We start from the raw sequence: 22,100 nt of genomic DNA on the forward strand, positions 1-22,100 counted from the left end.
CCTGCTGAGCACGTGAATGTTCTATCTGCCTCGTGCCCTTGCCCTGACCATTTTCCAGAGGTAGTTTTAAAATAAAAGTTAAGAATAAAACAAAACCTGGAGCTTCTCCAAAAACCTCCTGGGCAGCCTAGGAAAGGGGTTTTGAAAAAGGAACCATCTAGAGGAAGAGCTGTATGAGGGACTGGTTCTCACACTTCCCGGACAAGAGAGGCTACGGGGAGAAAACTTCCTTATATTCCCAGAAAGAAGTGACCAAACCATGACTCTGACTGTTGTCATCTTTATTGAGCCACGGGAGAATTCATGACATCTTGGCGGCTGGTGTCCCTGAGGGCGGCTGGAGGAAGTCCCCTTCCCGACCCATTCCCCTTCCATCCTCATCCTCCTGGTCCTCACAGCTGGTCAGAGGCAGACTGAAGAGGAGGTCTGGCTGTCCCCTTCACAAATGGCTTCCTCTTTGGAAATGGCCTCACTCAGGCCCTGCAGATCATCGAGCAAGACAGAAAGGGATCCTGGAGGGACGGGAGGTGGACAAGGGTGTCAGTCACAGTGCCGAGGAACAGCGCAGCTACCGGATGTGTGAGGGTTATAAGGGAGAGAGCTCTTGGCCTGAGGCAGGCTGTGGCCTACCGGATGTGTGAGGGTTATAAGGGAAAGAGCTCTTGGCCCAAGGCAGGCTGTGGGCCTACCGGATGTGTGAGGGTTATAAGGGAGAGAGCTCTTGGCCTGAGGCAGGCTGTGGGCCTCCAGGGTCACAGAGAACAAGGCTCAAGCCCTGCAGAGGGCCTGGGGAAAGGTTCCCAGGGTCCCCCTGCCCTCCGTCCCTTACCTTTGATGGACTCCTTGGTGCAGAGGGCCGCTGCTGGGGGTGTGGGTGCTGACGACTCTGAGGGCTTCGGGCTGGGCTCCGCAGGTACGCCCTTATCCGACGGGGAAGGAAGAACTGCCAACAGTCGCTGCTGCTTGTAACGGGAGAGGAGACCCTCCTGCTGCAAGGTGGCCTGGGAAGGAGAGGGTTAAATGCCACCGAGCCCAGGCAGGGCCCCCTCCCCTCTCCACAGCTCTGCTCCCCAACCAGCCCACAAGGGCCCAGTCTCTCCGCCTCCTACCAGCATGAGGTTCTTGTCCCTCTCCAGCTCCTTCAGGCGCTGGGTCAGCCGCTGCCCCTCCTCCTTCCGGGCCTCATCCTGCAGGCGCCGGAGCTCCTGGTTCCGCTCCTTTTCCCGGGTGGCTTTGCGCTGGATCTGGCGTAGGGAGACCACTGCAGGAAAGCCAGGCCACAGAGGGGATGGGTGTTGGCAGCCTAGAGGCTGCGAGGCACTGAGAACACAAGCCTAGAAGGATGGGCGGCACACAGGGTCCCCAGCTCTGTGACTCAGGGAGCCATGGACGCTTTGTGGCATTCAGTCTCTTCTGTACAGATGGAGGGGTGGCTGATGCTCTAGAATCTTGTGAATCTATGAACCCAAAGTACCTCCCCCATCCCTGAAGTTTCCTGGAGGACAGGAGGGAAAATCTGAATAGGGACTGGATATCAGATTTTGTGTTCATTTTCTTAAAGTGTGACCATGGTATTGAGGTTACATAGGAAAATATTCTCCTTGTGGGATATGCAGCTGAATAGTCAGGTTGTTTGCAGCTTACTCTCAATAACTGCCCCCAAAATGTATATGTATCAATATGTGTAAATATGCAGATAGACAGGAAATGTGATCAAAGGTTATAAACTGCTGCTCTAACAGGAGAAGGTAGATGAGTATCCATCACATGATTCTTTTAACTTGGCTAAGTGTTTGAAATTCTTCCCAATAAGAATTGGGGGTAATCGTTGGTATGTCACGTTGCCTCTGTGACTGGGGGGTGACTGGGACGAGCTGGGGGGATCTGAGGCTGGTCAAGTGCTATTGTTGGATCTGGGCACTGGCTATACAGGTGTGTTTACCACTTGAGAATTCATCTTCCTTGATAACTTCATGAATTGCACACTTCAAAGAGAAAAAGCTTTCAAAATAGTTTTGACAATAATCTCATGCCTTAATACCTCCTCCTTCTTGGAAGCCCACGTGCCTCCCAGCCACTCTCACCAGCCTTGGTGTGTTCCCTACGAGCCTCGTTCAGTCTCCTCTCTGATTCTGAGAGCTGTTCCCGCAGCCGACCTTCCACTTCGGCCACCTTCTCCTGCAGCGCTGGGGTGGAGGTGCACACAGCGCATCAGGGGAGCCTGGGGTCATGGTTCCCACCGCTCCCGACCCCAGGACTGCCCCTGTCCGCTCCTGCACACCTTGCCCATAGATCTCCTGCTGCTGGGTCAGCTCCTTCCGGAGGCTGGCAGCCTCTGCCGTGCTCTCCTGCTGGCCCTGGCGAGCTGCCTCCAACTGTAGCCCCAGACTGGCCAGGGACTCCTGCGTGCGCTGCAGCTCCTGCTCCAGCTGCTGGGCCACCTCACTCAGCTTCTGCCGCTCTGCCTCCCCTGGGAAGAGGAGGTGCCCACTCAAGTTCCTCCCTGCCCTAGACCCCAGCTCTTCCCTCCTCCTCTTTCTCCCCAAGGCCCCATGACTCTGGCCCCCGGCTTGTGCTCGCTGACTTGGAAGCACCAGGCGTACCTTGCTCCCGGGCCCGGCCCACCTCCTGCTGGATGATGTGGGCGCTCAGCTGCAGTTCTGCGTCCAGACGGTTCCGCTCCTCCCGCAGCTGCTCCAGCTCAAGGCTCATGTCTGTGGTCGGTGGGGGTGGCGGGCAGCTGAGACAGGAAGGGAAACAGAGATGGGGGAAATCACCCAGCTGCCTGACCCCTAAGCCCTTATCCTTCCTCCATCCTCGTGTTTTTCAGGTCCCAGCAACCAACACCCTAAAGCCCCACTCCTGCCCCCCAGTAAATCTAAAGTGGCCCGGACTTCACCTCTCCTGGCGCAGCTGAGCAAGGGCCACTTTTCGAGCCATCAGGCCTGGGGAGAAAAGGCAGAGAGCGTGAGAGGTGCGTTTGCAAAGAGGAGGGGAAACAGGGGCGTAAGGAGATGCTCAGACCGGGGAGGAGGAGGCAGGAGGGTAGGTGTAGGATGAGAGAGCTGGTGGGGCAGGGGCAGGGGCAGGGCGCGGCTGGCAGTCGCCCTACCCACCCCGAATAGTGTGGACCTTGCGGACGGCATAGCTGACTCGGCTGCTGAGGCTGGGCAGCCGGGCTGCGGCACGCTCCACCTCGGCCACGGTGCCCTGGAGCCAGGTCTGAAAGCTGGAGACGACACGAGGTCACCAAATCCTCAACCCCACCTCATTTCCAAAAGGACTCGACCCCCTTTATCTTGTGCTGCTATGTACATGGAGAAAGTAGGGAAGGGGGATCAGCCCAAGGGAAAGAGAAGCTGAAGCCGACATCCAAAGCCGAGGAAGGGTTGTTACCTGTGCAAAGAAACCTGTGCTTCTCAGCAGTCTAGTTTCTAAAGGTTCTACAACAAAAGCTGTGAAGGAAACACCTAGGAAGTTGGTATGAGAGACAGGCTTGCAACTGATTAAAAAGGAAACTGGCATACGCTTTATTAACAGATGGAATATCTAGTAAGCAAGTAGAGGCAGACCTCGGATATACTGTGGGTTTAGTTCCAGACCACTGCAACAAAGCAAATACGGCAAAGCAGTACCGCAAAGAAAAAGTCAAATAGATTTTCTGGTTTCCCAGTGCTTATAAAAGTTATGTTTATGCCATACTGCAGTCCACTAAGTGTGCAATAGCACTATGTCTTAAAAAACAACTAAACATTTAAAGACAGCATTAATTTGAAAAGAACGCTGCTGGGGAAAATAGTCCCAATAGACTTGCTTGACGCAGAGGTGCCACAAACCTTCAGCTTGTAAAAAATGCAATATCTGTCAATGATAAAGCAAAGTACAATAAAACAAGGTACGCCTGTGGGTCTTCAACTTTAAAAGAAAAAAATTGGTTAAATTTTTTTCCAACTCAACAGGGCATGCCTGCAAAATTTTAAAGAAAGAAAGAAAGATCAAGTGTCTATACTCCCCATCTTTGAACAGTTCTGAAAGTGGAGATCCTCCTGTGCTGTGCTAAGTCACTTCAGTCATGTCTGACTCTTTGCAACCCCATGCACTGTAGCCCATCGGGCTCCTCTGTCCAAGGAATTCTCCAGGCAAGAATACTGGAGTGGGTTGCCATGCCCTCCTCCAGGGGATCTTCACGATCCAGGGATCAAACCCACATCTCTTACATCTCCTACTAGGTGCTCTGTTTAGCTCAAGCTGTTACTAACTGCAGGAGGAAGTTAACCTCATCTCAGCCAAACATGCAGTGGGTAGGAGTCCTAACAAGTGACCCTGGTGAGAATGTGGCAAGGTGGCGGGGCAGGGGGGGTGGTGCCCCATAAAAAACAAACAGACTTTACAGGGCTAGATACTTCCAGCCCTGCTTCCTCCAGACGACCAGCCTTGCAGCCCCGCTTGCCCGAGGCTCTTAAACCTCAAGATGCCCAGGAAGCTGGGGAAGCAGGAATGCTATTCCACCCACTCTCCACCCCAGATACCTGCTGACAGCACTGGCCACAAGCCTCAGCTGCTCCTCCGCTGGGGCTGCCTGTTGCTTCCTCCGGCGCTGGGCCTCCTGAGTGCGGCTCAGCTCCATCTGCAGGGCCTAGGAAGGGTGAGGTAAAGAAAGGGGTCCCCTGCCTGGGGTCTCCCTACCATCCCTCAGCCTCTGCCTGTCTCAGAAGCTGACCTTGGCGCCCATCCGCTCCACCTCCACCTCGGCAGCTTTGTCCTGCAGGGAGCGCTGCAGGATGACCTGCTCCTGGCACTGGGTTTCCACTCTTTCCTGGAGCTCTGCCACCTGGGAAAGGAGAGGAGGCAGGTCCAGAGCAGAAAGCTGTAAGGTGGGGGTGGGGGAAGCATTGGGAAGGCAGGGGCAGGTGCAGAGATCTCTGAAAGGCCACGCTGACAGACAAGAAGCCCAGTTCTTGAGAATGGAGTCTGAGTCCGGGTTTCCTTCCAGAAGCATGTTCCATGTGCCCACATCTTGAGGAACTGCCCTGTGACCTGCCCGTAAGGACCCATAGCCTTGGCCCATGCCACCCACCGGTCCTTGAACACTGTTACCTCCTGGAAGTGGCCGTCCTACCTAAGGTCAGCCCACCTCACAAAGTGTAAGCCTCACGAGAGCAGGTCTTTGTGGACCTTTGCTCAGGGCTGTGCAGCCAGCACAGGGGAGCCACCCAAATATCTGGTGAATAAACGCCATCCCTTCCGCAAGGAGCAGGGAGCTGGGGGAGAGCACTGGAGGAAGTGGGCTCCAGGCAACCTGTCCCTTCAGTTGCTCCACGCATTCTCTGTGCTCCAGCTCCTGGGCCTTCAGCTGCACCATGAGGGCAAACACCTTCTCCCGCCAGCGCTTCAACAGGGACTGGCATTTCTTGGTGAACTCAGGCTCCAGGCAGTCTGAAGGCTGAACCTGCAGGGAGGAAGCAGGGAGAATGGGGGATCCTGGGGGAGCAGAGGAAGGTTTCTCCTATCTTGCCCTGGCATCAGGAGCCACAGCAAGGAGAGGTGTTCAGGGGAAGAAAGATGTCAGCAGGTTCTGAGTGGCACACCAACCCCTCCTGTGCACAGGGGCCGAGGGGCCTGGGCCAGGGGCCTACCTTCCGGGCCAGCTCCTCCTCCTGCATGCAGAGGATGTGTGTGAGGCTCTGCACGCGCACCTGCAGCAGCTCGGTAGTGGTGTGCAAGCTGTCCCGGTCCTCCTGCAGGTGCTGCGGGAGGGGTGGGGACAGAGGGCAGCCGCCTCCATCAGGTCTGCCAGTGGCCCTCAGGTGGCGCCCAACCTGCGCACCCCTCGATGGCACTGCCTTTTCTCCTGGGGACTGTGTTCTTCTCCAGGGCCCCTTGCCCAGGACTTGAGCCCCCGTGTTCCATCCCAGGCCGGGCACTCTCTCACCTGGACGGTTTCTAGAAGCTCTTGTCGCTCTGATTCCCATGCCTGGCTGCGGACCTCCGGAGGGACCTGCTCCCCCACATACCTCCTCAGGTTCTCAACCAAGGTCACCTGAGCCTCCAAGTCCTCTTGGGTCTTGCTAGGGTTGGGGTGGGAGCAGAGTAGCCATCAGGGGGCCACCCTGGAGACCCATTTCCCCACCAACCCACCACTTGCCAGGTCCTCCTGGGGTCGCCCACCCCCCAGAACTCACCTCAGTTGCTTCCGCAGCAGCTCAGCCTCCCTCTGGGCCGCAGCCAGCTCCTTGGTTTCCCCTGACCTCCGGGTTTCCAGATTATTCAGAGACTTCTCCAGGCCCCCAGCTTTGCTGGTCAAACTGGAAAGGGCCTCCTGGTGAGCCTGGGTCAAGGAGGAGAGCTGCAGAGAGAAGAGAAGACTCAGCAGGGGCCAGCTGGCCCACACCTGGGCTTTCCAAACCCACCCCCTGCTTCATCATTGGCCTTTACTCCCACTTTCTGTGACCCTGGACAATCACCCGAGAAATCATCTAACTGCACATGGCAAAACAGAGACCATCCTTGGCGCTTCACTTCCCATCACCCTCCAGTCCGTCAGCAGTTCCTGTCAGGCCTCCCCCAAGAACACTGTCACTTCTCTCCATAACCAGGACCACCAGCCTTAGGTAAACCACCTCATCTCTGGCCTGGACAATGGCAACAATCTCCTGACTGGTCTTAGAATCCTCCAGTGGCTTCCCACAGCGTTCAGACCAGCATCTTCCCTGGGTCTGTGAAGCCTGTGTCAGGCCTTGGCCTCTGCCAGCTCTTGGCCTCTGAGCTCACATTCTGTCTCTCCACTGCCCACTCTGCTGCAGCCACAGTGCTCTCTCATCATCCGCCCCCTGCCCCAAAAGTCTGCTCCTTCCCACCTCAGAGTCTACCCAGAGGCCTGCTTCCCCTAGATCCTCAGATCTCCATGACATCGCCTCCCGGGGCCGCTACTCCCCACCCACCACCACCCAGTCCTGTCATCTGTTCATGCCCTTCCTGCACTTCTCATTACAAAATGATCCTGCTTCTGCACCTGCTTACTATCTACTTCCTGCCATCCGGAAGGAAGCCCCAGGAAGGCAGGGAGCTTGTCTCTTTCTCACAGCACCTCCAGCAGTGGTAAAGGTATCAGATACGCTGAAGGAGTCATGCTGTGGCGGGTGAAGGAGTGGAAGTGGCTGCCCTCACTTCCGGCCTGCCTGCCTCTAGCCCTATCTCCATACCACAGTCACTGTGAGCTTTTTGGACATGAATCACAAAACTTCTACATACAAAATACAAATCTGATCATGTCATTTCCTTGTTGAAACCTTTCAGTGGTTGCCCACTGCTCTTAAGGTAAACTATAAAGTTGAACAGGCCCAAGGCCTCACCCTCCAGCACAGCCCCAGAGCCCGTCTTGTCGCTTGTGCTCAAGCCTCTCTGGCCCCCTCCCATGCACATCTACATGCACCAGCCCCATCACCTCCCCCCAGGCCTACCCACCAGCCAACTTTGATTTAACACAAATGTCGACTGCTTATCATTAAGCATCTTTCATGAACTGAAAAGAGTTTTCTTTGAATGACCTCTTTTGTCCATTTTTCGACTGGATAGCTGTCTTTCCTTTATCGGTTTCTAGGCACACATTACATAGTAGGGATATTAACTTTTTATTGTGGTATGAACTGGAAATATTCTCCCCCAGCTTATCATTCACCCTTTTGTTGTTGTTTAGTTGCTAAGTCGTGTCTGACGCTTTGTGACCCCACGGACTGTAGTGTCAGGCTCCTCTGTCCATGGGATTTCCCAGGCAAGAACACTGGAGTGGGTTGCCATTTCCTTCTCCAGGGGATCTTCCCAACCCAGGGATCAAGCCCAGGTCTCTCGCATTCCAGGCGGATTCTTTACCAGCTGAGCCACCAGGGAAGCCCGTGATTTACCCTCTGATTCTACTTTGTCATTCCTAAGTTTGGTATTATAAAGTCAATATATATCAATCTTTCCTTTAATGGCTCTGGATTGATTCATAGATAGAAAGTCTTTCCCATTCCCAAATCACAAAGGAATTCACCCTCATTTTCTTTCAGTATCTTTACGGTTCCATTTCCGAACACATCGACTGGTTGGGTGGCCTTCCCCATCCTCTAGACCAGTGGGACTCCTTTGTCCTCCTTCATAGTACTTCTCCCAATCACAGTTAATTAATTATAGTTAAATAAGGCACTGAATGTGTGTGTCTTCCACTGGGTTGTCAGCTCCACCCACGAGGACAGGGAGTTGACTGATTTGCTCACCCCAGTGTCCCAGCTCTTGTCTCAGGAATGGCAAAGAGGGAGCACGGATGTATGCCTGCTGACTGAATAATCTCCCCTTCCCAGTCCACCTCAGGACCCCTCTCACACCCCTCACTCCCCTTCCCAATGCTCCCAGAGGAACTGGGTACCTGGAGTAAAGTAGGGAGACAAACTACTTCCCCCTGGAAGAGGAAGCAGGGTTTCAGGTGATGGGAGGTCACCTGAGTCTGAGGAGAAAAGGGCAATCTGAATAAGACCAACACACCCAAGTTCTCTCTCTTTCCAGGTCACCTGTATTTTTTTACCTTCACCAAACACCTCATCACTGTTTTCGGCAAAGCCTGCTCTTTGCTGGGGAGCTCCCACCCAGCTCCACTGGGCAGCCGAGCCTTCCCACATCCAAATTCACCTGTTCTTGGTGCAGCCTCTGAACCTCCTCCAGCTCCCGCTGGCTCCCTTCTTCCAGGTTCTTCCGGACAACCTCGGCCCCAGCCAGGGCGGCACGCAGGCCCTCGGCCTCAGCGCGACCAGCCTTCTCCGCCCGTGCCAGTGCCTCCAGCTCCACGGCCTGAGCCTCCAGCCTCAGCTTCTGCTGCAGTGAGGTCTCCCGTAGCACCCGGACCTCTTCCTCCAGCCGCCGCAGCTCTCGCAGCTGCCGAGAGATCAGCTCAGCCTGCTGGCTCAGGGCCTGTGACCCTGCCAGTTCCGTGCACCTTCAGAGACAGGTTAGCATAGGTGAGACAGGTTAGTCTGGTGGTGAGAGTGGCCAAGGCATAAATGGAGACAGAGAGAAGAGAGGATCCCTCTGCTCCTATGTGCAGAGATGGCAAGGAATGAAGCTGGGCCATGGGGATCTCTGCATGCCATCACCATCATCATTCAAGGCAGCCCTACTAAGCATATCTGGGTCCACAGGACTTGAAAAGCTAGCTGAGTTCATGGACCATAACCTCTCTCGAAGGCAATATACAGACAGACGTGTTAACCATCACACGTGCACATCATTAGGCTATGCATTCTGAATTAGAGAAGTCTGAAGGACACTGAGACTGCTGAATTCTGACTTAAGGGCAGGGAAAAGTTTGATGGAGGTACAAAGAGAGGTGATGGCTTCCAGTGTCAGTATGGCAAAGCCAGGCGCCAGTTAAGATTATTTAACTGTTAGATATCCTGCATGAGAAGTCTGAGAGGGCAGCACCTCAATAAATCACAAAGTCCCAACCTCTAGAGAGCTGAAACCAGCTTATAAGATGATTCTTGACACAGTTCCCTCACTGAGGCCCAGAACCAAAGCACTTTAAAAAAATTATTTTTTCCGCTGTGCTGTGCAGCTTGTGGGATCTTAGTTCCCAAAGCAGGGACTGAACCCATGTCCTTCTCAGTGAAAGCTTGGGATCCTAACCACTGGACTCCCCAGTACTTTTTTACAGGATCTGTAGCCTATAGAAATTAAGTGACTGGACAAAGGACCCCTAGGGGGTAGCCAAACAAGCCACAGAGAGTCTCCATCCCCTGACGCTCTCACACTCCTCTTTCATCATCCTGCTTCTTTCCCTTTGACAGGGTCCCAGGGAGACCCAACTGCAATCCTACTCAAGAACAAAATGGCAGAAGAATGGTCCAGTACATGTGGGAAAAGACTCACACGAAACATCAAGAATTTTCATAGACAACACACTGACAGAGAGCATGGCCAGCTCCACCAGATGAACTCATACTACTACAGCACCCAGTCTGTGTCCCAGCCCACACTTCTTCAGCCTGCCTTATACTACACTTAGTACAATCAGCTATGGGTCAACCAATTTCTTCCCTTAGGATTTAAAATTCTTTGATATCAGGATCTCTTATTTATTTTTGTTATCTTTGTCCCTAGCATCTAGCACACTGCTATTATTTATGCATTGTAGACACCAACAATTGCTTCTGGAAAAAATGAACAAATTGTGGAACTAAGGGTTGAAATAGGGTAAGGACTCTATTACAGTGAAGAAGGTTCACTGGCAAGCAAGTCCAAGAGAACAGTTACATTAGATCGTACCTGCCTCTCCACTCTGGTTCCTGCCCCTTGCCAGAAACTTCCTGTTCCCACACGGTCACTTGAGGTCTCTGGTTGTCTGGCCGCCTCTCTAAGACATCTTGATGGGTTGGGCGCTGGACCAGGGGAGTGTCTGAGGCCCATGTGGGAGCCATTCTCGGCAGTGTTGGAAGGGGCCGAACTTGGAAGTGGGATGGGGGAATCAGCCCAGTGGAACCTAAAGAATCATAAGGACAAAGGTACTCAGTTCTCCAGGGAGACACAATCACCAGTCCCCATGCCAGATCCCACTAACCTGAAGGTCGAAACATCTCCACATTATTTGAAGTCTCTAGAGTCGGTGTACAGCCATCTATGACCCCCTGAACAATAGGAGAAACAAGGACACTCCAATTCAATTTTCAGGCCTTCTTCCAAAGAGAGAGCCCCTACAATAACAAAGTCATAATCCTTAAATAACAGCCAGGTCCATCCAACTCATAGCTTTTCTTATCCTATTTCCCAAAAGAAGCAGAAGTACCCCAAGATCCCTTGCTTGTCTCAGTCTAGTTCCTGACAGACTATGGCAACAGCCATGAGGTGGAGAGAATTTACTGAGACAGGCTGAGGGGCTGTTAAGTTTTACTCATACTTTTAGAATTCTGGATAGTGCCTTTACCCTCCTCCTTAAGTTTCTATGGTCTCTGCAGTTCCTGAATGAAGGTGACAATTGAGGTATGCGATGCAGGGGCCGTGAGCCCAGTCTCCAGAGTTCTCTCCATGGCTCACCAAGGCCTTGGGGAAGCCCATCCAGACACCACCAAGCCATGACTCCAGGGTCCTTCCCTATCAAAGCGCTGGCCCAAGGCCTGGCCCCTGATGAATGTGGCCACATGTAGCACAGGATACCTCCCCAGAACCCCTGGGGGAATCCAGGCAGCCTAGACTCCTTAGCAGAAAAGCCAGCTAGTTTCGGACATCTCATCCAAACCGTGCCAGCAACTTTCCACTCAGTTTCTCTCTATCGTCCCTTCAGCTTCCATTCCTGCCTCCCATCTGCCTCTCCAGAGTCCTAGAGCAGAGAGAGGGCTTGTTAAGATCTCCCCACCCTCCCACTCGAATTCATCTATTTTTCCTCCCAATCTGGGATCCCTACTCCTCCCTACATCACTATTTGCTTTTATCCTGAAGGAATTATGCTGGCCCCTCACCCTCTCATGTCTCAGTAGCCTACACTCCCTCCCTCCTCTCCCCCAGATCCTCCTGAGTCTTCGCCCTGCTGGACGCTGAGCTCTAGGCTGTTCTGACCACCTCATTTGTTCCTTTACCCTGCCCTTACACCCCTCCGCCCACCCCCTCTCAGCCCCTTCCCGCCCCCAACTGACTCTTCCCGAATGCCCCTTACCCAGCGCGAGAGACCCCCACAGCCCTTTGGCCACACCCCCTACACCTAGCTCCCGGTCGCCGCTTGGGTCCCTAACCGCGCCTGCGCAAAGCGGGCAGGTTGGCGGGACGCTCTTAAGCCTGTAGGGTTACCACTCCTGAAGGAGGCGGGGAAAAGGCGCACGCAGGCGCAGTAGTGTCTAAAGCCAGGCCCAATTAAGGCGTTAGGGGCATCTCCGCGCCCTGGCGGCTCCTCCCAACTCCGGGAACCCGGGAAAACTTGTGAACTAATCAGAAAAAGCGAAAGGCGGGAGATCCCAGAGCGTCGCCCAATGGAGAGAAGGAGGGCAAATGAAATGGCCAATCAAAAACGGCTCGGGGGACGCGCTCACTCCGCTCGAAGTCCGGACCCGGGAATTCCGAAGGTGGGGTCAGCGATGCCCGCGCGCGGAGGCCGCGCCCCTCCTGGCCCGGGCTTCTTCGCTGTCAAACAGCCGCAGGAGCACCAACCCCGGCCGGATCCCGAGAGGTCCTGGGCTGCGGCATAAGCTGGCATTGCCTGGAGAGGGAACCATTCCGAGACTGCACAGCGCGGTAGATACGAATCCGGGCTGGGGCGGGGAGGGAAAAGGCTGGATTTGTCTTGAATCATCCCGGGAAGCCCTTTCCTCTGTTTTTATCCCACCTGGAGAAACCAGAAAGCAGGGGTTTAGCTCCACCTTGTTGGACAACGTAGAGCCCCGTTTGCACTGCCTTTGAGGGGTGACTGAGTACGCTTCCCACTGGGGTTCAAACTAGCTAGTTATGAATGAGGGATTGGTTTAGAAGAGTGAAGCGTGAGCTAGCAGGAGGGTTACTCTATTAGGAAAAGCAGGTTTGACAGGAAGAAGCTTCTCTTCTCCAAATTACACTGAAGTGGCAAGTTAGTATATCACACAGAAGCAGCACCCCTCCCCCCGCCACACACACACCTACAGTTCTAATTTCCCTAGAAACTGCCTAATGTATTGTTGACTTGCCCAGATTGAAGGCTCCTGGAATATTTTGCGGTCTGAGAATCCGATTCAACTTCGTGCCACAGGACGCGTTCTATTTTGCACTACACTGGAACTTTCACCAAATTTTTTCAGTTGCAAAGCTGTTGACAGCCAATTTTACATCGCATCCTAGGCTCCCTGCACCCTGAATTTGCCCTACTCAGGGAGTGTGCTCAAAGTCGAACTTGCACAAAACATAGCTCAAGTTTGCGTCAGACGGAAAGTGAATTTAGGCCAGCTGTGCACGGCCCAGGGAGTGGACAAGGTGATGGATTCCTGAGGTGAAGTGGTGGTGCCGAGGGGGCCCCGCCCATGCTGCCCTGCTTCCAGCTGCTGCGCATTGGGGTTGGCAAGGGTGTCGATCTCCACACCTTCCACCCACCCAGTGGAGCTGGCTGCACCTACCGCTTGGGCTGCAGGGCCGATCTCTGTGATGTGACCCTGCGGCCACAGCATGAGCCAGGCTTCATCTCTGGGGTCCACGCAGAGCTGCATGCGGAGCGCCAGGGTGATGACTGGAGGGTCAGCCTGGAGAACCACAGCAGCCAAGGTGAGGAGTGAGCAGGGCAGCCTTATGCTGGGGCAGTCGCAGTTCTGGGCTATAATGAATTAAAAGACCCAACAGGGATTCTGCCGGCCTCCCAAACTCCCCATCAGGTTGGATGGACGGTTGTCATGCAGACTTATGTCTTTCCACCAGAAATGTGCAGTGTCAGCAGCTCTTTGTGGGGCTGATCCTGTTTAGCTCATAGAGGGGGTGGGAGGTAGATCCACAGACTGGAGCCATCACAGTGGGGTTGTTCTGAGACCATGGTGGGCGGTGAGGGGGCAAGCTTAGACTTCAGTTTCTAGATTGTTTAGACATTTGTTCTTGCCTTAGGGCAGTTGTGAAATCTGTTGAATTATCTTAATTATCTGGACATGTGCCTTACTCCCTGAGTTGGAGGCAGTTAGGCAGCCTCAGAAGGCCTGGGTTTACATGAGTTCTGCTGTTGGCCCCTGGTAACGTCACTCAGACCTGCCACTCTACCTCTCTAGGTCTTAGTTTCCTAGAATATGTCTTTGTGAGTGAGGAGTGTTGTGGGTATTGGATAATTTCAACTGGCCAACATTAATTTCCTGTTTATTATTATGAGCCAAGAACTGTTTTATGTGCATTAAATATAGGTGAGCACAAATGCCCCATTTTACAAAGAAAATGAAACATAAAGAGGCTGACTTGTCCAGGGTCACATGACAGGTAAATGGTGGAATTTGAACCCAGATAGTCTGAGCTATGCTGATAAGTGCTGAGTTGGAGCTGAGAGTTGAGCGTCTCTGAGACCCAGACCTCAGTGGATTGAGGGAAGTTCATTCCATGTGCCTTGAGGGAGAGCATAAGGAAAAATAATATTCTTAGCTCACAGGGAGTTTCTTATCTGATGACACCTACTACTGAGGGACTTAGAATGTAAGGATTTCATGACATGCATGTGTTCTTCCTCGTATTCCCCAGAAAACCAGACAGGACCAGATTTCTCCACTGCTGACCAGTCATTTGTTTTTGTCATTCTCTGTATCTGTCTGGTGCCCCACAATCAACAGGGACTTTGGTCAATAATGTCCGACTCCCAAGGGGTCACAGGCTGGAGTTGAGTGATGGTGATCTTCTGACCTTTGGCCCTGAAGGGCCCCCAGGAACCAGCCCTTCAGAGTTCTACTTGTTTCAGCAAGTCCGAGTCAAACCTCAAGATTTTGCTGCCATTACCACCCCGCGGTCTAGGGGAGAAGAGGGAACCGGGATTGGTTTCCGGCCCATGCTGCCCTCCCAGGGGGCTCCACAGCGTCCCCTCAGCACCCTCTCCCCAGCCCCCAAAGCAACCCTGATCCTCAACTCCATTGGCAGCCTCAGCAAGCTCCACTCCCAGCCCCTCACCTTCTCACGGAGTGGGGGTGGGCCACAGAGTCCGCCTGGTCCCACTCCCACCGGGGAAGTGGGGACTGCCCCTTCTGCCCCACCCCCAAGAAACCGGAGGAAGTCAGCTCACCGCGTGTTGGAAGAACTGGATGATGAGAGAGAGGCTCCCAAGAGCCCCTCACCAGTCCTGCCGGAGCCTAGGAAGAAACTCCGTGTAGAAAAAACCCCAGTGACACCCAGTGGGTAAGTCAACTTGGCTTTATTTCACTGCCTTTGGTTTTTTAAGAGCCCTAGGCTGAGATGTACCTATCTGCTTGGGTGGTGGGGGTGGGAGGTGGAACACCTGTTGTGATGACAAAATCTGGGTTAGCTGTGCTAGCCAGATTCACCATTAGTCTAGTGAATCTCTATGGGTTCCCTCTGCAGTTATCTAGGGGGAAGTTCCAGGCTTCTGCAGGTTTCCAGTGACCTTGGTTTTTGTGTCCCTTTCTTCAGAAATCGACGCGGGCGTCCTCGGAAGCACCCAATGAGCAACCCCAGGGCTCCCCCTGCAGTTGGGGGCGGGGAGCCCTGTGCAGCCCCTTGTTGCTGCCTACCCCAAGAAGAGACAGTGGCCTGGGTTCAGTGTGATGGCTGTGACATCTGGTTCCACGTGGCCTGTGTTGGTTGCAGCATTCAGGCTGCCAGGGAGGCCGACTTCCGGTGCCCAGGCTGTCGTGCAGGCATCCAGACCTAAGGCCAACCGCCAAAGCACCAGAGGACAGAGCCAGCACCTCCAGGCCAGGGATGGACAGTGAGGGTGCCAATGGGTCCTAAGAGCTGCCCTCTTCTATCCTTGCCTCCCCAGGAGGGAATGACTCAGGAGAAGGGTCCACTCCTGTGGATTATCAATTCAAGGCCTGGAGCAGGGCCTTGTGGCCAAGGTGACAGAAGAAATGGCTTCCTGCCAAAGATATTGCTGCCTCCAGGAAGTTACCAGTGAGCTGGAAATACCCACTGTCACAAGCTGTAGGTCCTTGTTGTCATGGACACTAGAATGTTTGTGGTCAAGAGCATCCATCAATTGTAGAGGTCATGCCTGGGAAGTTATAAGCCCCAGCCTTGAACAAGGAAGTTCTTAATGTTTTTGATGGTATCCCTAAGGCATCTCTGGGAAAACCTAGAGCACAGACCCCAAACTTCCTTACATTGTGGGTGGTCCTGCTGCTGACCACAATCACTGTGACCTGACTTCTCAGAGCTTTGCTTCCATTTCCAAATAAAGAATGAGCAGCTTTATACGCTCTAAAGTATTTACTCTTTGTGTGGGTCTGATACTCCTTGCTTTCTAGTTCTTGAGAGAATGGAGTTGGTTAGTCTGGAAAATTAATTCAGATACTTATAGGAAGAGACAAGCAGATGAGGCAGAGGAAAACAGGAATAGGGGATCTAGGTAATTACAGTTGCTAATTTAAAAGAAAACATTCACTGCCGTTAAAATGTCATTTGGATTTGATCAAATTCATGAGGGTGGTGGAACTTCTACAAGTTTCATCGGTACTACCAAGAAGAGAAAACCTGAGACAGCAGCTAGAGCAGATGTCAACCTGGTGCAGTATCAATAAAACCCACATATGCTACATTGAGTCTCTTCTGAGTTGCACACCAAGTCAGCACACTGTCAAAGCAGTGTTTCTATAGTTCTTACTAGGAAAGTCCTGTCTTGACCTATCTTATTGCACCCTGTGCATGTCCATCCCCTTCCTTCTCTACTTAGACTTACCAACCCAAGTTTTTTTACGGATCAAAGAAAAGCTCCAGAGGAAGAGCCCCAGTTAGGAAGTGGCAGAGTCAGGACTAAGTGTGTGTAGTGGTAGGTGAGTCACAGACAAGGCAAAAACCTTAAGTGAAAACCAAATGGACCCCAGTATCAAGAAAGCACAAAGTGGAGTTTCTGGTTGGGGTGATAGAAGAAATGAGTAAAGGTTTGATTTCTTAGCACATAGCCACTGAGGACTATAGAGTAGAATGGGGGAAAGCAAAAAACCAGATCCTAATAGGGAACAGACTATGTAATAACTGCATCTTTGGGCAAAGGTGTTCATCTCCCATTTCTGCAGGACCGCAAGTCAGAGGCTCCTAAGAACTAGCTCACACTTATAAAGAGCCCTATCCATATAAACTTGGGATCCAACCCCACACCTCCCTCTGACATTGTGACTCTGCGCAATGTAAACAGCAACCTTCGTTTCGGGGTCATTTGGGTCAGAGAGCTATTAATACCCACTATTAATATCCTATCCACTCTTCAATAACTAGAGGATAAACCAAAGACAAAAATATCCACCTACTAGGTCCCAGGCTTCTTTATTTAAGAACAAAGTGATGAGTGATGTGGGGATTAAAGTCAAGAGCATCATTGAACTTCACCTTCCCTCCAACCAGTTTCCCCAAACTCCCTGCCCCCACACCCATTGTGTTCCCAATTCCTTTCTTAGTGAATGAAAAACTTAATCCCAAAGCCCTGGTACAAACCCCAGGGTTCTCTCCCTAGCTCTCCCCTTCCTCTGCCCCCCATTCCTGGGGTGAGCAGGCACCTCAGTTTGAATGCATAGGAGAGCCCAGAGCGGTGACAGACACCGAGGGAAAGGCCTCACCCTCAGGGAATGGGACCGAAGAGTACAGAGTAGTGAAGTGAGGGCCCCCGTAGCCTGGGGTACCAAAATGGGGCCCTGGCGCCAGAGGAAAGGATACGGGTCCCCCTGCGAAAGGAGACCCAGCAGCCTCAAAATCCTCACGTTGGGAGTAGTCACTGCTTGATCGTTTGCCCTTCTGGCGACGGTTGCAAAACCACACTCGGACCACCTAGGAGTGGAGGACACGGGAGGGGCATTTGGTCCTGAGATCTGGGAGGTGTGACACCAGGGAGGAGGAGACGGCGCACACAGGGACAGGGACAGGTGCACTCACGTCTTTCTCCAGCCCGAGCTGCTGGGCGATGTGGCTAATTTGCTGCAGGGTGGGCTTCGGGCACTGCAGGAACATGCTCTCCAGGTTGCCTCTCACTCGGTTCTCGATACTCGTCCGCTTTCTCTTTCGGGCCTGCACAAGGGTCTCTGCCTTGCATATCTGAGCAGGTGGGGAGGAGATGACAAGGAAAGAAATGGGCAGGCAAGCCCCAAACCTGCTCAGGACCAGTATCAGGGGGACAATGACTCAAGAGCCAACTATTCAGGAGCACCAGCCAGTTGTCACTAGGGCCAGGAGGTATGAAAAAGATCCTGGAAAGACAGGTTTAGACAAGTGATCCTGGACCTTCTCTCAGCAGAACAGAGGAATCACACTTCATGCCATTGAGGGCCACTGGCTCCTAGAGGGCGCGCTGCCAGCCAGAGATGAAAGCAGTGGAAATCAGACTTGAGATAGGGCAGTCACTGTGCCTCCCTCCCACCCTCACCTCCTGCAGATTCTCGTTGTTGTCAGCTTCCTCCACCCACTTCTGCAGCAGGGGCCGCAGCTTACACATGTTCTTGAAACTGAGCTGCAAAGCCTCAAAACGGCAGATAGTCGTTTGGCTGAACACCTTTCCTGGGGAGGTGGGTTGGAAGAAGCAAAGTGAGGTAGCAGGTAGGGCCCCTTTGCCACAAGACCGACACAGGCCTTGCCACCTGTTCCCACCCTTCCAAGACCCCACACCAGCTACTCTTCCCAGAGAACTCAAAAGTCCATGTCGAGTATCTTCCCCTCCACCCCACCCTCCACCACTCCCTTGGTGGGGAGGAAAGGCCCCAATTCAGGGATGTTCATTCCAGGGCAGATGTAGTCCCTGTGTTTTGTGGGTCAAAACATGCTGTAGGAGACTCACCAAAGAGAACCCCCAGGGTGAGCCCCACATCGGCCTGGGTATATCCTAGTGTGATCCTCTTCTGCTTTAGGAGCTTGGCAAATTGTTCAAGGTCTTTCTGAAGAGCTTTGATGTCCTGGGACTGCATTTTAAAAGGCAGAGGATATGTAAGAACATATGACAGCTATCCACCTCACCCCCTCTTCCACTGGGGCCCCAAGGTATGTGAGAGTATCTCTGCCTCAAAGCTGCCCACCTAACAACCAGAAATAACACAAATGTCATCTAGCCCAGAAAGCAACATCCACCAGATGCAGAGCACCATTCAATAATGCAAAGAGAAGCTCTAACCTCAATGAGGACACATGTCAGGTTAGGAAGGGGGCTCCTGCCTTTTAGTTCTTTAGTACTCACAAAAGCTTTTGACTCTAGTATTAACCCAATTTGAGGAAGTTTTGCATCTAGAGAAATACAGAGCACCATGTCTCTGATTCTCTCCAGATTACTTTGAAGGTCCCACAAACCACAAGATACGCACATTCACAAACACACGCACACTACAAAACAGATGTCATACGAGGTATGAATAAAGTTTTTTATATAGTCAGTGCTCAATTTTTAAAAAACCTGATTATCCCTTATTTTTAAATAAAATATTTTTATTTATTTCCTTGCAATATAAAAGCATCCTCATTAACAAATTTCACAGATCTATTAAGCACCTTCTGTAAGCCAGTGGCTACACAAAGTAGACAAAAAACCCTGGCCCCATGGAGCTTTCATTGTGATGAAATAATTCTTATTCAGTAGGTTAGAAGTGCTATGGACAAAAGTAAAGCAGAGTAGGGAATTATGGGGAAGGGGACAATTTTGAATAAGACAGTCAGAGGTCATGTTTGAGCAAAAGGAAGGAGTCAAGTGGAAAGGCCCAGAGGTGGGCAGTAGCAAAGTCAGCAGCAAGACCAGTAACAAAGCTAGCATGGCCGGAGGAGGGTGAAAGGACTGAGGAAAGGGAAGAGGAGCTGATGCGATCAGAGAAGTGAGCAGGGCAGATCCTGCAGCTGCCACCATGACTAAGTTTTACTCAGAGAAATGGAAAGTCGCTGAAGGGTTTTGTGCAGGGAAATGACCTGACTCTTGATCACTCCAGTTGATGTACTGACCACAGAGTAAGGAGGCAACTGCAGCAATCCCAGCATAGATGATGGCAACTGGGACCAGGAAGGCTCCAGGGACCAGGATGTCTATCCAAGGTAAAGATCGTGGTATTTCCAAAGGACTGGATGTAAGGATGTGAAAAGAATGAGGATGACTAATTTGAGCCTTGAGTTTCTGGGTAATGGACAGAGAGGGGGCAGTGCAGGGAGCCATCCCAGAAGGAGACTGAACATGTGGTGGTTATGTCTACAAGACATTTGAGCCTTGACAGTGGATGAAAGGAAAGGTAGACAGAGCAAAGGTGGATAAATGGAGCCTCTCCAATGCAGGCCTGTGGCCAGAAGATGGAGAAGAGTAGCCAGGCCTCCGTGCAGTCCTAGAAACCTAAAGAAGTATTAGGTTGGCCAAAAAGTTCATTTGCACTTTTCCATAAGAGGTTATAGAAAAGCATGAATGAACTTTGTGGCCAACCCACTGTTTGATGGGATGTCAGTCCCTTCAAACTCAAAATAGGCCAACTTCTGCTCAACCAATGTTGCAAACTTGTAAATGTCAGCTCTTCCCATCTCGGCTTTTCTGAATCATATTTTGGCGATTTGAAATAAGATAAACCTCAGTTCAAATTCTAGCTTCACCATTTAGCAGTTAAGACCCGTGAAACAGGCTAATAATACCTCCCTAGGAGATTTTGTGCCGGTTAATGAGATAATGATGTAGAAACTGAGCCCACAGCCAGGCACTTAGGAAATGGACCACGATTGGCAGCCATTATTATTCAAGGCTCAGCAGTCGCCTCCAGCAAAGAGCGTCTAGAGCTACTTGGTCAGCTGAAACCAATCACACCTCCTCCAGAGAGGTCTAAAGGCTTAGTACTTGATCTCTAATTGCTTGCACTTGTCTCTTCCTCAGACTAGAAGATACATCCTTAATAGTCCCCAGCGGGTTAGATGCAGAAGACTTCAGTCCCTCAGCAAACCCTCCATTTGAGGAATGGCCTGCAGATGACTTGTTCCCCTTTTCTCCCCCTGTTCACTGCTTACTTAATTACGGCGAAATTGGTGTTCCAGCTTTCTTATAAGGGGGTGTCAGGGTGTGCGCTCTGCCTGACCGTGACTCGTTGGGCGCAAGGCAGAGGTCAAGGGAAGACAAGCCCTAAACTTGATGGAAGGAAAACCCAGACTCCACACATCCACACAGCCCAAACAGGAGCTTCTATCAGAAACCAGTCACACCCTAGACTCTCAGGAACAATAACCCTGGGATAAGCACTGTTTTCACCCTCAGGCCACACTTAACCCTAAGGCCCGAGATCCCGGGTCTGATAAGGAGCAAATTTCCCAGAAGGGATCCGGGTAGAAGGGGCTCAGACCCCAAGCTAGGTCTGGTGCTGGCTGGTAATGAGTGACCCGACCCAGGTCAGACCTAGGAAGTGGAAGGACCTACTTGACAAGGGCCGAGGGGGGAAGCAAGGCCGGCTTCCGACCGCCCCAGGCCGCCCTGCCCTCACCTGTGGTTCTCTCTTAAATTCCGGCCCCTGGTTCCCACCTGGCTCCAGCTCAGAGCGGCCTGCAGCCGCCACACACTGGTCCCTGCCCCGGGGAGCCGCCTCCGCCTGCTCCCTTCCTGGGTCCCCGACCACCTCCCCTCGCGTGGCCGCCCCCGGCCTACGCGGTCACCGGCCCCCCGCCCCCAGCAGCTCACTCGCCTCCTCAGGGTTCGGCTCCAGCTTCTCCTTGTCCAGCTTCGGGGCGCCTGCGGGTGCGGCGCAGGGGTCCGGGGAGGCCCCCTCGGAGTTGCTCTCCACCCCGGCTCCCGCCTCGCCCTCGGGCTGAGGGGTCTCCAGGCCGCCTGGGGGCACCGGCCCCACTCCAACCTGCGGCGCACAGTAGGCCATCCCTCCACACAAGTCATAGGGCGGGGGGCACGGGGGAAGCCCCCACACCTCGGCGCCAGGCACAACCCCCGGCCCGATCCCCGACCCACCGGGAGGCCCTTGGAAGCTCATCCAGGTCCGAGGATCAACCCAGCCCGGCTCTGGCCCTCCCGGCCCATCGCCTCCACCGCCCGGCGGGGGCGAGAAGGCGAAGTCAGAAGCGAGGTGTCCCGCCATGGGGAAGGAAGGCACCCCGAGCCGGGGGCCTAGGAAAACGAGGGATCTCCTAGAGACTGCTCAACACCTCTCTCCCTCCCCAATCCCACCCACTAGCCTTGACCTCTGGCCCCGCCCCCTGGATGGGTTGGGGGAAGGGACGGTGGGGGTGGGAGAAACTGAGGCGGAGGGTGTTTGCCTGCTGGTGGCGGTGGTGTCTGGAAGGGGAAAGCCAGGGATCTCCACCCAGGCCCCTCTCCAGGCCCCAGACTCCTAGGCTCTCGGTGCAGGTCCCCCATGCGGGCCTTCACTTCCAGCTCCCAACAGGCTGCCCAGCCCTCCCCAGGCCCACATACACCAGGGGTGAGGGGTCCCTTCCATACCCCCTGCACGTTCTTCAGGACCCCTCTCCAGACACCCTGGCACCTGAGACCAGCCACC

General features: G+C 53.1%; 3 protein-coding genes across 7 annotated transcripts; 1 reads left to right on the plus strand and 2 right to left on the minus strand.

Annotated features, from left to right (window-relative positions):
- Positions 1 to 248: 248 nt before the first annotated feature.
- Positions 249 to 11,814, minus strand: CCHCR1 (coiled-coil alpha-helical rod protein 1). Of its 4 annotated transcripts, none has more exons than XM_070360926.1 (19): positions 11,678 to 11,788; positions 10,952 to 11,344; positions 10,589 to 10,655; positions 10,297 to 10,510; positions 8,665 to 8,968; positions 6,183 to 6,346; positions 5,933 to 6,068; positions 5,637 to 5,747; positions 5,300 to 5,449; positions 4,721 to 4,831; positions 4,530 to 4,636; positions 3,117 to 3,229; positions 2,900 to 2,945; positions 2,604 to 2,740; positions 2,282 to 2,470; positions 2,085 to 2,186; positions 1,110 to 1,261; positions 830 to 959; positions 249 to 512 (listed from the first exon to the last, which is right to left on the minus strand). In XM_070360926.1, exons 2-19 carry the CDS (start codon positions 11,255 to 11,257, stop codon positions 403 to 405), a joined length of 2,649 nt encoding a protein of 882 aa, XP_070217027.1. In that variant the 5' UTR covers positions 11,258 to 11,344; positions 11,678 to 11,788; the 3' UTR covers positions 249 to 402. The 4 variants fall into 4 exon arrangements, with proteins under 4 accessions (XP_070217027.1, XP_070217026.1, XP_070217029.1 ...); XM_070360925.1 differs by having other exon boundaries at positions 250 to 512; positions 830 to 1,001; positions 11,678 to 11,696; XM_070360928.1 differs by lacking the exon at positions 10,952 to 11,344 and having other exon boundaries at positions 251 to 512; positions 830 to 1,001; positions 11,678 to 11,814.
- A 252-nt stretch (positions 11,815 to 12,066) lies between these two features.
- On the plus strand, positions 12,067 to 15,889 carry TCF19 (transcription factor 19). 2 transcript variants are annotated; one of them, XM_005896053.2, is made up of 4 exons: positions 12,067 to 12,249; positions 12,679 to 13,242; positions 14,277 to 14,832; positions 15,085 to 15,889. In XM_005896053.2, exons 2-4 carry the CDS (start codon positions 13,005 to 13,007, stop codon positions 15,323 to 15,325), a joined length of 1,035 nt encoding a protein of 344 aa, XP_005896115.1. In that variant the 5' UTR covers positions 12,067 to 12,249; positions 12,679 to 13,004; the 3' UTR covers positions 15,326 to 15,889. The 2 variants fall into 2 exon arrangements, with proteins under 2 accessions (XP_005896115.1, XP_070217539.1); XM_070361438.1 differs by lacking the exon at positions 12,067 to 12,249 and having other exon boundaries at positions 12,268 to 13,242.
- Positions 15,890 to 16,977: 1,088 nt separating this feature from the next.
- Positions 16,978 to 21,734, minus strand: POU5F1 (POU class 5 homeobox 1). Its single transcript, XM_070361017.1, has 5 exons — positions 21,276 to 21,734; positions 18,434 to 18,554; positions 18,026 to 18,156; positions 17,539 to 17,697; positions 16,978 to 17,433 (listed from the first exon to the last, which is right to left on the minus strand). The coding sequence occupies exons 1-5, from the start codon at positions 21,678 to 21,680 to the stop codon at positions 17,167 to 17,169; spliced, it is 1,083 nt and encodes a 360-aa protein (XP_070217118.1). The 5' UTR covers positions 21,681 to 21,734; the 3' UTR covers positions 16,978 to 17,166.
- Positions 21,735 to 22,100: the final 366 nt, after the last annotated feature.

Source organism: Bos mutus, chromosome 23 (genome assembly GCF_027580195.1).
Source record: "Bos mutus isolate GX-2022 chromosome 23, NWIPB_WYAK_1.1, whole genome shotgun sequence".
Lineage (NCBI taxonomy): Eukaryota > Metazoa > Chordata > Mammalia > Artiodactyla > Bovidae > Bos > Bos mutus.

Bases quoted from the DNA above. Each gene is read 5' to 3' on its own strand.
- CCHCR1 (XM_070360925.1), bottom strand. From the start codon at position 11,257: ATGAGATGTCCGAAACTAGCTGGCTTTTCTGCTAAGGAGTCTAGGCTG. The intron at 10,511-10,588 runs GTTAGTGGGATC...ATGATTCTTTAG, and splicing joins GGAGATGTTTCGACCTTCAG to GTTCCACTGGGCTGATTCCC. The intron at 1,262-2,084 runs GTGAGAGTGGCT...GCTTTCCTGCAG, and splicing joins TAGGGAACACACCAAGGCTG to TGGTCTCCCTACGCCAGATC.
- TCF19 (XM_005896053.2), top strand. From the start codon at position 13,005: ATGCTGCCCTGCTTCCAGCTGCTGCGCATTGGGGTTGGCAAGGGTGTC. The intron at 13,243-14,276 runs GTGAGGAGTGAG...CACAATCAACAG, and splicing joins GGAGAACCACAGCAGCCAAG to GGACTTTGGTCAATAATGTC. The intron at 14,833-15,084 runs GTAAGTCAACTT...CCCTTTCTTCAG, and splicing joins ACCCCAGTGACACCCAGTGG to AAATCGACGCGGGCGTCCTC.
- POU5F1 (XM_070361017.1), bottom strand. From the start codon at position 21,680: ATGGCGGGACACCTCGCTTCTGACTTCGCCTTCTCGCCCCCGCCGGGC. The intron at 18,555-21,275 runs GCGAGTGAGCTG...TTTAAAATGCAG, and splicing joins TGGAGCCGAACCCTGAGGAG to TCCCAGGACATCAAAGCTCT. The intron at 17,434-17,538 runs GTGAGTGCACCT...CTCCACTCCTAG, and splicing joins AGCTCGGGCTGGAGAAAGAC to GTGGTCCGAGTGTGGTTTTG.